Genomic DNA, 15079 nt, shown 5'->3' on the forward strand with positions numbered 1-15079 from the left:
GAGTTGCCATTTCTTGAATTCTCATTCTTCCTATTGACCTTCTTAATCACCTTGTTGAATTTCTTCGACAACCTTGTTATGGACTGGGCCAAGTCTTCTTCATCATCAGAATCAACTTCGGCTTGAAGGGCAATGCTTTTCTCATTCTTTCCTTCCCTGTTTTCATCCAGATTCATCTCAAAAGTGCGCAAAGAACCCATTAGCTCATCAAGTTTCATTGTTTAGACATCCTCGGCTTCCTCGATAGCTGTCACCTTGTAAGTAAACCTTCGTGGAAGAGACCTCAAGGCCTTCCTCACAAGCTTCTCATCTGATATTTTCTCTCCAAGGGCAAATGCCTCATTAGCAATATCACACAATTTTGAATTAAACTCAGAAATCGTTTCATCTTCTTGCATTCGAAGATTATCAAACCTTGTAGTAAGGATTTGAAGTTTAGAGAGTCTCACGACAGTCGTACCTTCATGTGCCGTTTGCAATGTCTCCCATGCATCATTGGCTATTTCACACATAGAAATGAGTTTGAATTGATTGGCATCCACTCCATTGAAAATAACATTCAAAGCTCTTGAGTTGTTATTGGCCAATCGATCTTCTTCCGTAGACCAAATTTCTTTGGGTTTCAATACTTCTTTTCCAGCATCATCTTTGGTGATAGGGTGTGTCCAACCAGTTAGAATGGTACGCCATGCTTTCTCATCAATTATTTTGATGAACGCCTTCATACGAGCTTTCCAATAGGCATAGTTGGAACCATCGAGAAGAGGAGGGCGCGTTACTGAGCCACCTTCTTTCAAAAAATCTATCCCTAACAAATCCCAAAACATCACCAAACAAACGGTTAGTGAACCATTCTGATACCAATTCTTAGGTCCGTTTTTATCGTTGGTGTCACAGAGAGTGTTATAACACTTTACTGTAACACTATTTTAACAGAAAATCTGAAATTAAACCAGCAAAAACAGCAATGCAAGAAAATAATGCAGAAACATAAAGGACACCAGAAAATGGTATCGCAGTTTAGTGCGTACACCTACTCTGTGAGGCCACGCCCAGACAATGATCAATCCACTAAGTTCAAAAGATTACAAAGGACCGAACGGTCTTACACACTCAACGACTCCTTCCTTGACGATGTCGCCGTTGCCTAGAATCTCCTTAGGAAGCTTGATCAGCGAGCACCACTCGACTTGACGGTTTCCTCCCGAAACCAAAGAATTCTTCTCCCGAAGAGCCAACTCAAAAGTGTTCTAACAATCTGTCGCAACACATCAAACGATGCTTAATATTACAATCTCATTCTGATGAACGAATGCAACTTTTCTGTTTTTCAACCCTCTGTGCACATTCCACGTTCTGCCCTCATGACCCCCATTAGTTCACACTCAAGCCTGAAGATCACTAGCCATCAATACCCCAAAAAGTCCACTCTTGATTTTCAGCAATCAAGATCTTTGATTTGCAGCTAATAAAACATGACAGCCAAACTTTCCTTAAGAGAACCACCAATTTACAATGCTAGCCAATCTTACAACCAATTTACTAAAAATAAGCCAAACACAAAAATGCACTAACAGATCTCATTTGTACAAACATGGACTAAACTACTTAAGTTCCATGTCACTTAACTGCGCGGTTCAGTTAGGCATATATACCGGACATAATCAACAACCATTGCCAACCCATCACTCTCGTTGAGTTGGTCTCTGCACTCGAGATTAATCCCACAAAAACTGTCTTCCGACGCCGTCTAATGCACCTATTAGTACACTCTGGCTTCTTTTCAATAACAAAAGCTGGTCAAGAGCAAGAAGAAAAAGCATATGATTTGACGCCTTCTTCTGGACTCTTGGCGGAAGAAAAGCTTCCTTGCTTATCACCTGTTGTTCAGGCAATGCTTGATCCCACTGTCATTACTCTGTTTTGCTTTCTAGGCAATTGGCTTCGAGAGGACAAGGCGGTGACACCATTTGGGACTACTTGGACAACAATTCAAATCCAACAAAGTTTTCAGTGAGGCAATGGCTAGTGATTCCCAGATGTTAAATTTGGTTGTTTATGGACTGATGGCAAATTTTCGAGGGAATAAGTGCATTGGTCGATGTAGGCGGCGGCACAGGAACGTTCTGCAGGATCCTAATTCCTAACTGAGGCATTCCCTCATCTGAAATGTACAGTGCTTGATCTGCCATATGTGGTTGCTAACTTTTCAGTGTCTCTCCAAACTTGAAGTTTATTGCAGGTGATATGTTTAGTCAATTCCTCCAGCTGATGCAGTTTTACTTAAGGTACAGAGCTTCTCCCTTGTTCCCTCTTTGCTTAATCTTTTCTCTTTGGACCCTCTTTTTTTTTCTTCTTTTTTTTTTCACATTCAGACAAATTTATAAACCTTGTGTGTTCCCGTTTATTTATTTTTTTCTGTGATTTTATTGCTCTTAATAATACGGAATTAGAGCGTTTAATTCTTAATATGAATAACAAGTGCTTTACCTTAATTTCTAATGTGAAAAGGAAAATAAGCGGGAATTCCTCATTGCCTGGTTGTTTTTCTGGTACTTTTTTTTAATAGATAAATAGCTGGATGAAGATGAGCATGAACTACTGAAGAAAAAATCTACCATGACCTGTTGATGATGGCTCTTCTCACAGGAAGAGAAAGAAGCGAGAAAGAGTGGGAAAAGCTTTTCTTGGAGGCTGGCTTCAGTCACTATAAGATAACTCCCTTGCTTGGTTTAAGGTCATTAATTGTGGTGTTTCCATAGAAACGAACATGTAATTTGAGCTTAATGCCGTATTATTGTAAACTAGAGCTAAAATGGTTGATTATGTAGTTATCTGTGTATTTATGCTTCAACTAAGAGGAGTATTCAGTCAGCCACTAATCTTGTTTATTAGCCTTAAAATCTAGTTTATATTGTCATGGAAATCTTTACGAATGTATTTAGCCTCTGTTTGTTTTCTTCAACCAATATTTGGTAAAGAAATTATTCAATAAACCAAGTGTACCAGATTATTTTGATTATGTGGTATACTCGGCTAATAAAAAGTTAATATTGACTCAATCTACTTAAAAGATGAATCTAATTTTCATTTATGCCATCACACACTTAATGTCGCCCTAAACAATGGCTAGGTAGAGGTCCTAAAGTGAGCCTGTTGAGTACCAAATCTTGGGTGTATTGTAGGAGGAGAATAAGATATCATTACCGCATCAACCCATCGGCGACTCTTCAATAGTATTTAGTAATAGGGAACGTTGAAGTTATCTTGGCTCCGTTTATTTCGCCGATTCGAGTTTTTAGTTTTAGGTTTCTACAGTAAAAAGCTTTTAAAAAATGTCACATCTAACTTTTTCTGTTACAGTGAAAAGCTCTCAAAAAATATCACATCTCAGCTCGAATTGAAAACTCGAATCTGCGAAGTGAACGAGGCCCTTGTATGTTGTGTAGGATACGAAAAATCCCAATTAAAAAAGAAGGCACAGGACTCGATGAAAGCTATTGATCTCATCCTCCAATTTCTGAAATAAAGATTATATTATATGCAGGTCTTCACGTACTTGGGTGGCCAATTATGAAATTTTCAAATGCGTACAAATATGACAAAAATTAGTGCGTCTCAAAGGTGGAATTGTTAGTGGGATATTAATTAAACTCTAACATTATATGTATCCTAGTATTTATTTAATGATCCAAACAGACAACGTGTCTAGAAAGGCGGTAAGAAATTCAAAAACTTTTGTTTTTGGTATTAATTAAAAAAAGTGCACCTAGTTGGAATTTAGAATATGTTATGTCATTGGCAGCCTAGGGTTTCCGTGGAGGTTTAAAAATGATCACCAACCATAATTGTTGCTTTTTAGACTCAGCAAATTAATAGATTTCATATAGAGACAAAACCTCATAAACTATTGTAAACAACTCCGAAAAATTACCAAAGAAAAAAATTGCAAGCCAAGATGAGCGGGTTACTAACCTTCTTCTCCTGAGAATCATAAACTTACTACCGTAAGATTACCACTTCTCTAAAAATAATAAACTCCTAAAAAGGTAAACTAATAATAATTTTAAGAGCGGAGTAATTTTTTATTCAGCAGGCCTTATTTTGGTGGAATTATGCTTTGGTGCTACAGCCATGTGATCAATTGTAATAAAAGGAATTGAAAGCCGCCATTCTTATCCAAGTGTTACGAGTCAAAAGGTTGACTTAAATAAATACCAGATGTCTAACCCAATTCAGAATTATTTTTTCCCCTATTTCAGAATCTCCAGCCCTTACCTTAACCCAATAAACTCCTCTTTTTTCTCATTAAATAGTAGGACACGAAAAACAAAAGAGAACGGAAGAGGAAAATCAAAAGAAATAAACTAAACATGAGTTTTGAAAAACAGAATCTGGACATGGTGTTGGTCCCAAGTGGATTGCTCATCATGTTGGCTTACCATCTCTTCCTCCTCCACAGATGCCTCAACCGCCCGCACACCACCGTCATTGGCTTCGAAAACAACGACAAGAAAGCTTGGGTCGACAGAATTATGCAGGTCCAAAAATACTGGAGTGAAAATCACAAAACATCATTGTTCTTTCGCTGTTTCTGTAATTCTTCGTCGCTCTCCGTCCTGCAGAAAATATTCCGACGCTCAAGTCAAACAAACAGTACTGAAAGTGAAAAAAAAATGTCGGAGTGGCTTCTAAACGGAGAGCGACGGGAATCAGTACTAGAGACGGTGAAGGAACGTTGATGTCGTGATTTTCACTCGACAAAAAATTCAAAAAAAAAAAAGAGAAGAAGATCAAAACCGTACCTTTCTTTTCCCTCAAAAAAAAAAAAATGTTTTTAAATTTTCTGTTACTTTCTTTTTCAGATGGACAAAAAGGACGTCGGAATAGCTCAAACGGTGATAAACGCAAACACATCGGCGGCGATTTCCTTCTGCTCGGTCTCGTTGAGTTTGAGCTCTCTCATCGGAGCATGGCTCGGGAGCTCTTCAACGAGCGTTTTCCAGAGCAAATTAATCTACGGAGACACGAGACCTCTGACCATCTCCATCAAATACGTTTGTCTCTTGTCTTGTTTCCTTCTCTCTTTCTTCTTCTTCGTTCAATCTACTCGGCATTTCGTGCACGCCAATTATCTGATAAGCACGCCCTTGAGTGACATTCCTGTTGAGAACGTTGAGACTGCTGTTATAAGGGGAAGCAATTTCTGGTCTGTTGGACTTAGAGCTCTTTATTTTGCTCTCAATTTGTTGCTCTGGTTCTTTGGTCCCATTCCCATGTTCGTTTCTTCTTTGATCATGGTAGCGGTTCTACATTACTTGGATTCCAATTCCAAGCCTCTACATAAGCACCAATATCCCTCTGCGAATAATAATAACAATAATATTAGTAATAGTAATTATAATCAAGGGCTCAAAAGGGTCGGTGAGCGAAGATCTGAGGTGGCTTTGACGGCTCACATTCATGGAAGGAAATTATCTCAGGTTGGTGAATGAAAAGTATGCAAATTGTCCAGAGTTGCATTTTTTTTTTAGTGCAAGAAATTATTATATAGAACGAATATGTAAAAGTGTATCATAATAGAAAAGTTTCAAAAGATCAAAAGAGATTTCGCTGTTTTTATTGTTTAATTTGTAAATCTAGGTCTTAATTTTTTTTCTTGACTTTTGAAGAGTTTTAATTTCAAATCTTTATTTAAGTAAGCACTCAAGATGTTTAAAGTTTAGAACCAGAAGAGTTTTTCCCTATTAATATTGATAGCATGAATTACTTGCTTCATTTGCAAGGTATAAATTGCTTTGCATGACTATGGATGAATTAAGTATAGGAGATTGAGAAGATGAGATTTTGCTTTGGAGATCCACCCCAAGCGTATAGAACATAAATTTCTGTCATAAAAAGCATAGAAATAAATATATGAAAAAATGGATGAGAAGAATGGTATATTAATGATAAAAAGAACTTGGTACACTACTCGCATATGACATGCAACTTTTAACAAATTTCTTTGGTGACGAATATTGCTTGTAAATATATCTTTGAAAACTTATTATTGTATTGAGGATTAGGTGCAAACTTGTCATTCAAGCTTGTGGTTAAGTAATGGACATGCTAAAGGAAAAGACTTGTTTCCCACAAATACAAGAGTTTGTTTCCAAAAGCAATTCATAAGACCCTCAAAAATAAAATAAAAATAAAAATAATAAAAGAACAATTTATAAATTTTGGTAGCATTCAGCCATAATTTGGTAAACATTAACTATGGTCAGCATTGAACTAAACTTAAAATTTATTCAATTGTTTCGTGTGTATGAACAATATAGATTAGTCATTAGAATTTCGTTTACTTCTCACGCTTTCATTTTTTTTTTTAAATATAATGTACACCTTCTCTTTAATATAGTATAAAATAAATGTTGCGTGCCAAACTTTTTAAGGTCCATTATTTATTATTTTTAAAAAGAACGCATTTGGTGGTGTTTAACACCATCCACTAATAAAAAATGCGAGACTCAGAGCCCACCTTCTACTAATAATAGCATTTAATATTAGTGATGCCTCTGAACATTTTTCAAAGAAAAGTAGAGACATACAAGTAAATGTCTGATCGAACAAACCGTCCAGCCTGTATTAGGTAAAAGCCAAAACGCATTGACTTTTTTTCCCCATGTTCTTCGGGTTATGAATGAAACTGAACCCCATGTTCTTCGGGTTATGAATGAAACTGAAATGCTTTTCATTCATATTTCAAAACATTCTAACTTAATCGTCGATCTTATTCTTTTCCATTTAGAACATGTATTAAGTCAAATAAATGGCCTGGAGATTTTTCATGGACATGACTTTCTATTCTCCGTTAACTTTCGATCAATATGAATTACGGGCCAGAATGACACACAGTATCAACGTACCTCTTTCTTTCTTTCTTTTTTCCGCGTAGCTTTCCCCGTACTTTCGTACTAAATTAGTAATACTTTATACGATTTTAAAAAGGAAATTAAAATATTTATTATAAATTTGAGGAAATGAAAGTAAGAAGGTTGCTTTGGCCGAGTGGTTAAGGCGTGTGCCTGCTAAGTACATGGGGTTTCCCCGCGAGAGTTCGAATCTCTCAGGCGACGAAAATTTTTCTATTTTTCTCATTTTTCTTAATAAAAGGAAGACACAAATTCATTTGTCTGTCCAACTTGTTAGGAGTCGTGAAAGAAAATTGCATGTAATCCTTTCTCTCTCTCCATTTTCGATGAAGTTGGTGCCCAATTGCCCATATAAAATAAATGCACTAGTTAGGAGAATGAAAGGCCAGCTGTGCTTCTGAGAATCCCCATTCAAGGATTTTCCATGAAGTTGGCCATACGACATGCCAACAACGCACATGATTAGCTTCTGAGAATCCCCATTCAATGATCTTGCTTTAGAGATAATTAAGGGCATGCTTAGTTAATTAATTTGAGTTTTTAATTCGAGTTGAGATGTGACTTTATGTGATAGTTTTTTACTGTAGTAAGAAAAAATTAGATGTGGCTGTTTTTGAGAATTTTTTACTGTAGCAAAATTATAACCTTAAACTCGAATTCCTGATTTATTTTCTATTTTCCAAAAGTACTTTATCCTTAATACAGCTCTTATTCAATCCTCCATGCTGTCATTACAAAGCAACTAGGATTAAAAATGTCAAACTTTGCCATCTCTACATAAAGAAACCACTAAGGGCAAAGAAGCCTTGTTCATTAAAAGCTAAATTGCGAACAAAAAGTGGGATTTGAGGTTCTCCCTTTTAATCCATTTTTTCCATTACAATATCCCTAAATACCAATATATATATATATATATAGTTTTTCAAAAGGAATAGTTGGATGTGGTGTTGGTCCCAGGTGGGCTTCTGATTATGTTTCTTTACCATCTTTTCCTCCTTCACAAATACCTTTATCACCCTCTCACCACAGTCATGGGCTATGAGAACCGGGACAAGAAACTTTGGGTGGACAAAGTTATGCAGGTAAGTATTATATATATATATATATATATACACACACACACACACACACACACACATAAACACCAATTCAGGTAGCCTCAATTGGCTTCTTTAAATTCAATACTATTTTTGTTTGATTTGCGGGTGTGATAATAAAAATGAAGTTGAAACCGCTCTAAGCGTGATTACTTCCAACATAAGCGCGGCGAATTACGTGTCGACAATGTCGCTAACACTATGCTCGCTTATCGGAACTTGGAATGCGAATTCGGGCACAAATAAGTTTGTTCCAAGGGAAATCATCTATGGCAACACAAAGACGAGTGTAGTGTCCTACATATGCCTCATAACTTGCTTCCTCATTGCCTTTTCGTTCTATGTTCAACCGCTTAGGCACTTTGTCCACGCAAACTACCTAATAAGCACACCGGGACCGGTCGTGCACTTGAGAAACAAGGTGGAGTTAGACGTTATCAGAGGAGGCGAAATCTGGTTGCAGTGATGGAGCCATAAATTTTTGTCAGTGGGGCTAATAACTAAATAAAAATTTAAATAAAATAAGTATCTATTAATGTACTAAGTATTAACATTAATTTTAGTGGGAGCTTATTAGTACTAGAATAATATAATATTTAATTATATATATATATATATATAATTCAAAAGGAAATTTTTTTTTTTTTTTTGAGTGGGCCCCCACTGGCTTGAGTTTAGCTCCGTGCCTGTCTGGTTGCTAGGGCTTCGAGCTTTGTACATTGCCCTAAGTATTTTGATGTGGTTTTTCGGACCATTTTCCATGTTTGCTTCTTCTGTAGTTGTGGTTATAATCTTGTATTACCATGATTCAAAGAACTTACATGATCAAAAGGTTGGGTGAAATATGTAATATATATGTATACATATATATTTATTAAAAATTGAATGACGTGCCGTCGGATCAATACCTTACGATTAAAATAATAATATCTATTAATATTAAAACCACAAAAAATATATATATTGAGCTAGAAGTCCGATGCTACCACTCAATTATAAAATTTAGTTATCGTTACATGAAACCAAGTGTGGCAAAAGAACAAATAAAGAAGTGACCACAATGATACATGCACATACAGAAAAGTACTAAAATAAGCAACGAATGCATACTCCATTAATAACGAATATGCTAAGCTGGAAACCGATTTGCCAAGAATTATACCTTTGAGAGTTTGATCATTTGACTTTATATGCTTTATATATACTTTATTTTCAGTTTTAATTTGGATATATACTGCTCATTTATCAGCCTTTGGCGGCATTGGTTCATCAGCTACATTTGATGACTGATTTTTTTTTTTATTAATCTTCGTGTCGTTTACTCAATTTATTGGCGTCGTTTTTCATATTTCTGTCGTTGTTAATGTTCATTTCACTTATCATTCTGTTGTCATTTCCTGTATTACTGACGTTACCCTGTTCATGTCATTTTTTTTTTGGTCTTAATTAGCTCTTGACGTTTTTTGTTTTGAATATTTGATGTCGTTTCCGCTATTGATGCATTTACTCTTTCTTGACGTTTCATCTTTTGTTGTTTATCTGTGATGTCGTTTCCCATATCGTAGTAGTGCTTGATTTTCATGGTTTTTTTTTTATATATAATTATGTGGTTGTTAATGACCATGTCTTCTTGTTTGGCGTATTATAGTTTTTTTTTTTTTTTTTTTCTGTTTATCTCTCGTTTGTCTTTTCAGTTATTCATGTAGTTTCCTCTGTTGTCGTTTTCTTTTTGTCGTTTTTTCCTTTCATTTCATTCTCGTTGTTCTTGCGGTCTAGTATTTCTTGTCGTCTAACCTTTTAGAACTTGTATCCAAAGATCGTTGTCGGCTTCGATATATATGTGTGTGTTGTTTTTGTTGTGCATGTTGGTTTTTGGCTTGTCGTTATTCTTTGCTCTTATGTCTTTATCAGGCGATCGCAGTTTTATTTTTTAATGTTTTCCTTTAAAATTCGTTTTAATACTTGCTTATTTCCCTGTCCATTAATCAATAAAATATTAGAACAATCATTAAAACAATATTCATATATATATATATATATATATACACACATACATAACTGTATTTAAAATAAGTACATATTTTTTTTCCTTGCCAATGCAGAAGGATTTTTTCTCCCTCGTGGAATCTTTGTTGAATAAAAGCACCATAAAGTTGGTGGAATATGCCAATGCAGTACATAGGTTCCTTCTCGGCCCAAAGATACATGTGTGATCAACGGTCAATTGTGGAATGAGTAGTACCGAATAGATTATGTTTCATCTTATGTTAGAGAAAACAAGTTAATCAACCAATCTTCAATTTCAAGCAACCAAAAAGATTATAAGGAAAAGAAAAAAAAAAAACCTAATCTTTAATTTTTTATATTTTATAGAATCATCATGTTCCTATCCAAATGGGCCAGGCCGAATAACAGATAGCGGGATTTCAAGCCCATTTTTGAGATGTAAGGAGTCCTTTTGGATCGAGAAAACGAGCTATTGGACCCAAACAGGGAAAAGATGGGTTTCATTTCAACCGGATGGATCGGATAGTAGGACAGTAGAGATTGAGAAAAGGAAGAAATAGGGAAGTATGCTGAGATGAATTAAAATTAATAGGCCAATAGTTTACATAAGTTAATAAATAGGCCAAATTACTGTTTTCGTCCATAACTTGTCTGGTTATGAACCATAACTTGACAAGTTATTGTCCATAAATTACGATTTTTATCCATAACTTGTCTGGCTATGAACCATAACTTGACAAGTTTATCCATAACTTATTTGGTTTTGAATCACAACTTGACAAGTTATGGCCTATTAATTTTTATAACTAAAAGTTGGCCTATATACTTCTTTAAGCTTTTCATATTGACCTATTTTCTACTATTTCTGTTGAGAAAATTGCTTAACTACCGGTTAAAGTATATGAGTCTGAATTTTTACTTATTATTTTTAATTAATATTATTTTAAATAATATAGTTATTTAATAAAAAATCGTTAGGCTAATATTTGTTGGTCAAATGTTGAAGAGTATTTATCTTCTTTTCTCATCGAGATTTTCTCTTTCTTCTTGTTTCATATTCTTATTTTCTATTCCCCCACCCCCCAAATATATATACATATATATACACACACTTCCGACCTTCCTTACCCAACCGTTATTAAAATTGCTGTAAAAACTCTTGAAAGCATTGAGCTCAATTACTTTAAGAAAAAGGCATTCTCATTTTTTTATAAGCCACCAAAAAATGACTCGTACAAAACACAATTCATTTCATATAAACGTACTTATGTCAACTTCTTTTAAGGGTACGTATATGTCCAAGTATTTATACAACTATATACAATACGTATGTCAAGCATAAAATGGTTCAAATTATCCAATAAACGGTTTTTTATTTTTATTTTTCATTTTTGGACATTATAACAGGACCCAAATTGAAAATTGGGACCAAGAAAAAAGAGAGTACACGAGGTGAAAGATTATAGGGCCCGTTTAGTTCGATAACTCGAGTTGAAATGTGACTTTATATGAAAATTTTTTACTAGTAAAAAAGTTAAATGTAATTATTTTTTAAAGCTTTTTACTATAATAAAACTCAAATTGACGAAATGAAGGGATCTAAGTTGATTTTTGGAGACAAACGACATATATAGGTAGAACCTAGAAGGTCAAAAGGCCCCATGAGACAATACAGTGTACTCTACCATCTACGAGACTATGAACATCAGTTGGTTTAGGCGAGAGAGAGAGAGAGAGAGAGAGAGTTTCTGACGCTTAAATTCAGTTTGAGGCGTTGCGGACCGTACGATCTCAACTCGGACGTAACACCTTATACGTAGCCGACAAAGGCTCTGTTACGACAAAGACCGGTCTAGTTCTTTTTGGCAACTCTTTAAATGGGTCCTACCCACCTTAGATACTTCGCCACGTGTCCCTAAATCTAGGGATGAGAGTTTAGCGTGTCTTTCGAGGACCTCACGATAAATACCTGCACACTCTCCCTCTCTGTCTGTTTTTTATCTCACAGTGATGGATTATGCGAGATTACGAAAACACCCTCGAACAGGATGATGATCGGACGGTGATAAGTGGGCAGGAGAAAAGAGTTTAAAGGGCAAAAGAAAAGGGCGCGTAAGTACAAAAAAAATCGCGTTGGGGCGCGTGAAGATGATTGACATGACTAAAGTACGATGAAAGGCTGATCAAGAGCAGTCTCTCAGACGACAGCACCCGCGTAAAAGTCGAGGGCTCTCCATACAGACCCTTCTTTTCCTCCCCTTCAGATGCGCCACGCGATTTCATGCGCGTGTTGCGGAGGTGCCTGAGGTGTTGAGTTACGAACTGAGCCACGTAGGGAGAGTGGATGGCACGTGCTGAGAGAGGGTAGTGAAGTGGAAGGGGGTGGAGAAAATATGAATAAATGGGAAGGAAATGTGCAGGGTCGGTGGGGAAAGTCCTGAAGAGATGGTTCAGTGAGAATTGGGTGGTTTTTGTTAACTTTTCTTTGCAAAAATTGACGCATAATTGAATGGCCAGACTCACCATGTGGGGTTGTGGAAGTAATGCGGGAAGAGATTGGGCTTTTCAATTTGTTTTATTTTTATTTTTTCGTTTTTATGATTAAAAGTATAAAAGAGGGCAACCGATATTAGTACATCCTTTGTAAGTATTGTTAAATATGATTTTCAAATACTGATCAAGTCCTTATTTATTTCGCTAATTTGAGTTTAAAATTCAATATGTATTATAGTAAAAAGTTTTCATAAACAGTCATATCTAATTTTTTATTTACAGTTAAAAGCTCTCATATAAAATTACATCTAAACTCAAATTAAAAATTTAAATTAACGAACTAAACGGACCCTAAATGTCTCTAGTTTTATCCCTCGATTAAAAGCACATTGCTCTGCTCCTCTGAATGTGCTAGCCACAAGAATATGTTATGACATGGCTCTAAACACTCTAAATCAAGTACTAATTAGACTCGCAGGCGAAACTTTCACATTTAAAATTTTTTAAAGAGGACTGTCCAACATTTAAACATTTGACCATAGACGCACTACGGTAGTCTATTACTACAAGGCCATCATACTCGATTAAACTTTGGTCCAAATTTGAACTTTTCATATGCTTGGGGAATTTTATGCTTGGTTCAAGGTGTTAACTGTTAGGCATGTTCTATTCAGATCATTTGTTTAATTTTTTACATATTAAATGTTGTTTAATTAATTATATTATGTTATGTCATTTTGTAGAGTTAAATATTAAAGCATGAAAACACAATTAAGAATTTTTAAATTTTAAATGTTGATAATGTGATTAGTTAGCCATCAAAATCAAACAGAGGATCTGAGACCATGCGCATCTATAAATTTTTTTTGAGAAAATTACAAAATTTACCCTTAGTCTCTATTCTCCTAAATTTTATGATGAATTAATTTTACAAATGCTTTCTGACATATGTACCTCAATTCAACTTACCTCGAGATTTTTAAACTAAGAAAAACCATTTTCAAAATTTGAATACCATGTTAAACATAGTTCAAGTGACATTATGAAATTAATTCTTTTACAATTATTTGGTAGTTATTTTCAACATTTTTAATTTTAATAGATTAGTTCTCAATTTAGCAAACTAATGTTTTAGAGTATGTAGGTTTTGAAATTTTAACTGAAATGTGCTCTAACATGGGAGCTTGTTTAAAAGAAGAAACCGAATTTTCAAACGACACCAAAACATCTCGTGTTATGAAGGTGTTTCCTTTTAGATTTTAACATCACTAATTGATAGAGGCAATCTATAGTGTTTTATTTCTTAAGAAGGTAAATTGTCAAAATTATTACTCTAGTGATAGCTAGTTGATAGTGCAGACAAAGTACAAGAAGTAAAAAACACCAAAAACCCTATCAGATATTGTGCAGCTCTAAATCATGATTGTTAATACGTTTACATGTTTTTCAAATATGATTTGATGTATTATGTAGGTTAAACTATATATATTGTGGTTTTAGGTAAAAGTAAATATAATTAATTTATATGAGCTTACTCTATATGCGAGGTATAAATTAAATCACCTAATTTTTTTTTTTGAAAAAAAAAGAGCTGCATGATACTAAATATAGTGCATTTTGTTTTTGCCCTACAAAAGATTCTTATTAGATTTATATATCTCCAAACCTTTCTTAAGGTGCAACGTATTTAATATATATATATATATATATATATATACACACACACGCACACACATATGTATATGAGAAAGTCATGGAATTCTCTCCCTTTTTAATATTTTCGCTTAAGAAAACATGCATCTTCTCCTTCATGGGCTATAATTTAGAAGTATTGACATATAATTATAAATATATTGCATAATGCGCAATGGTGTTGAGAATTCATGTCTATGAGAGGACACTGCAATGCTGCACCATAAAAACCCTAGGTCGAATTCAACGTCTTGTGGTGACTGATTAACTACTAGCTGTCTAGAGGTAGGGTTCATTATCGACCGCCTATGAAATTTCTTGGCGCTTGATAAAGTCAAGATTACGATCTATGTGTTTTATTTATTTATTTATTAAGAGTAAAATCAGATTTAAGTCGAGATCATTCGTCTTTTTTTAAAACACAATGTAGATTTCAATATCCATAATGTAAATATGTTGTTGTGATGACACGACATATTGGTCTATTATCTGTCAACTTTTACATTTTCAAATTTGGAAAAATGGAGGGAAAAAAAGAAAAAAAATGAACTAAAATTCTCGAGTGATAAGAGTCAAAGGATCAAAAAAAAAAAAAAATTAATAGACAAGGATCTATTTGGATTGGCTTAAAAAAAGTTGTTTTTAATTTATTGAGTAAAATTTTTGAGCTTGTTTAGATGGACATTTTTTAAAGTATTTTTGGTTTTTAAAGTGTTTTAGAACAAGACATCTCTTTAATGAAAAGTTTTTTTTATGGGATAACGAGGAAAATAACACAATTGGTAAAGTGATTAATAAATTATAGCATTATTTTTTAAAAATAGTAAATTATAGCATACTCCTGAACCTAGTAATTTGATATTTTAAGTTTTA

General features: G+C 34.5%; 1 protein-coding gene, 1 non-coding gene and 1 pseudogene across 2 annotated transcripts; all 3 read left to right on the forward strand.

Annotated features, from left to right (window-relative positions):
* The first annotated feature begins 1515 nt into the window (after nucleotides 1-1515).
* On the forward strand, nucleotides 1516-2605 carry LOC112094453 (annotated as a pseudogene).
* A 28-nt stretch (nucleotides 2606-2633) lies between these two features.
* On the forward strand, nucleotides 2634-5602 carry LOC21398160. The gene is made up of 3 exons (XM_010112861.2): nucleotides 2634-2750; nucleotides 4320-4541; nucleotides 4866-5602. Exons 1-3 carry the CDS (start codon nucleotides 2634-2636, stop codon nucleotides 5493-5495), a joined length of 969 nt encoding a protein of 322 aa, XP_010111163.2. The 3' UTR covers nucleotides 5496-5602.
* Nucleotides 5603-7039: 1437 nt separating this feature from the next.
* TRNAS-GCU lies at nucleotides 7040-7121 on the forward strand. The gene has a single exon. It is a non-coding gene; the product is annotated as a tRNA-Ser (tRNA).
* Nucleotides 7122-15079: the final 7958 nt, after the last annotated feature.

This window comes from Morus notabilis, unplaced genomic scaffold (genome assembly GCF_000414095.1).
Source record: "Morus notabilis unplaced genomic scaffold, ASM41409v2 Scaffold744, whole genome shotgun sequence".
Taxonomy (NCBI): Eukaryota; Viridiplantae; Streptophyta; class Magnoliopsida; order Rosales; family Moraceae; genus Morus; species Morus notabilis.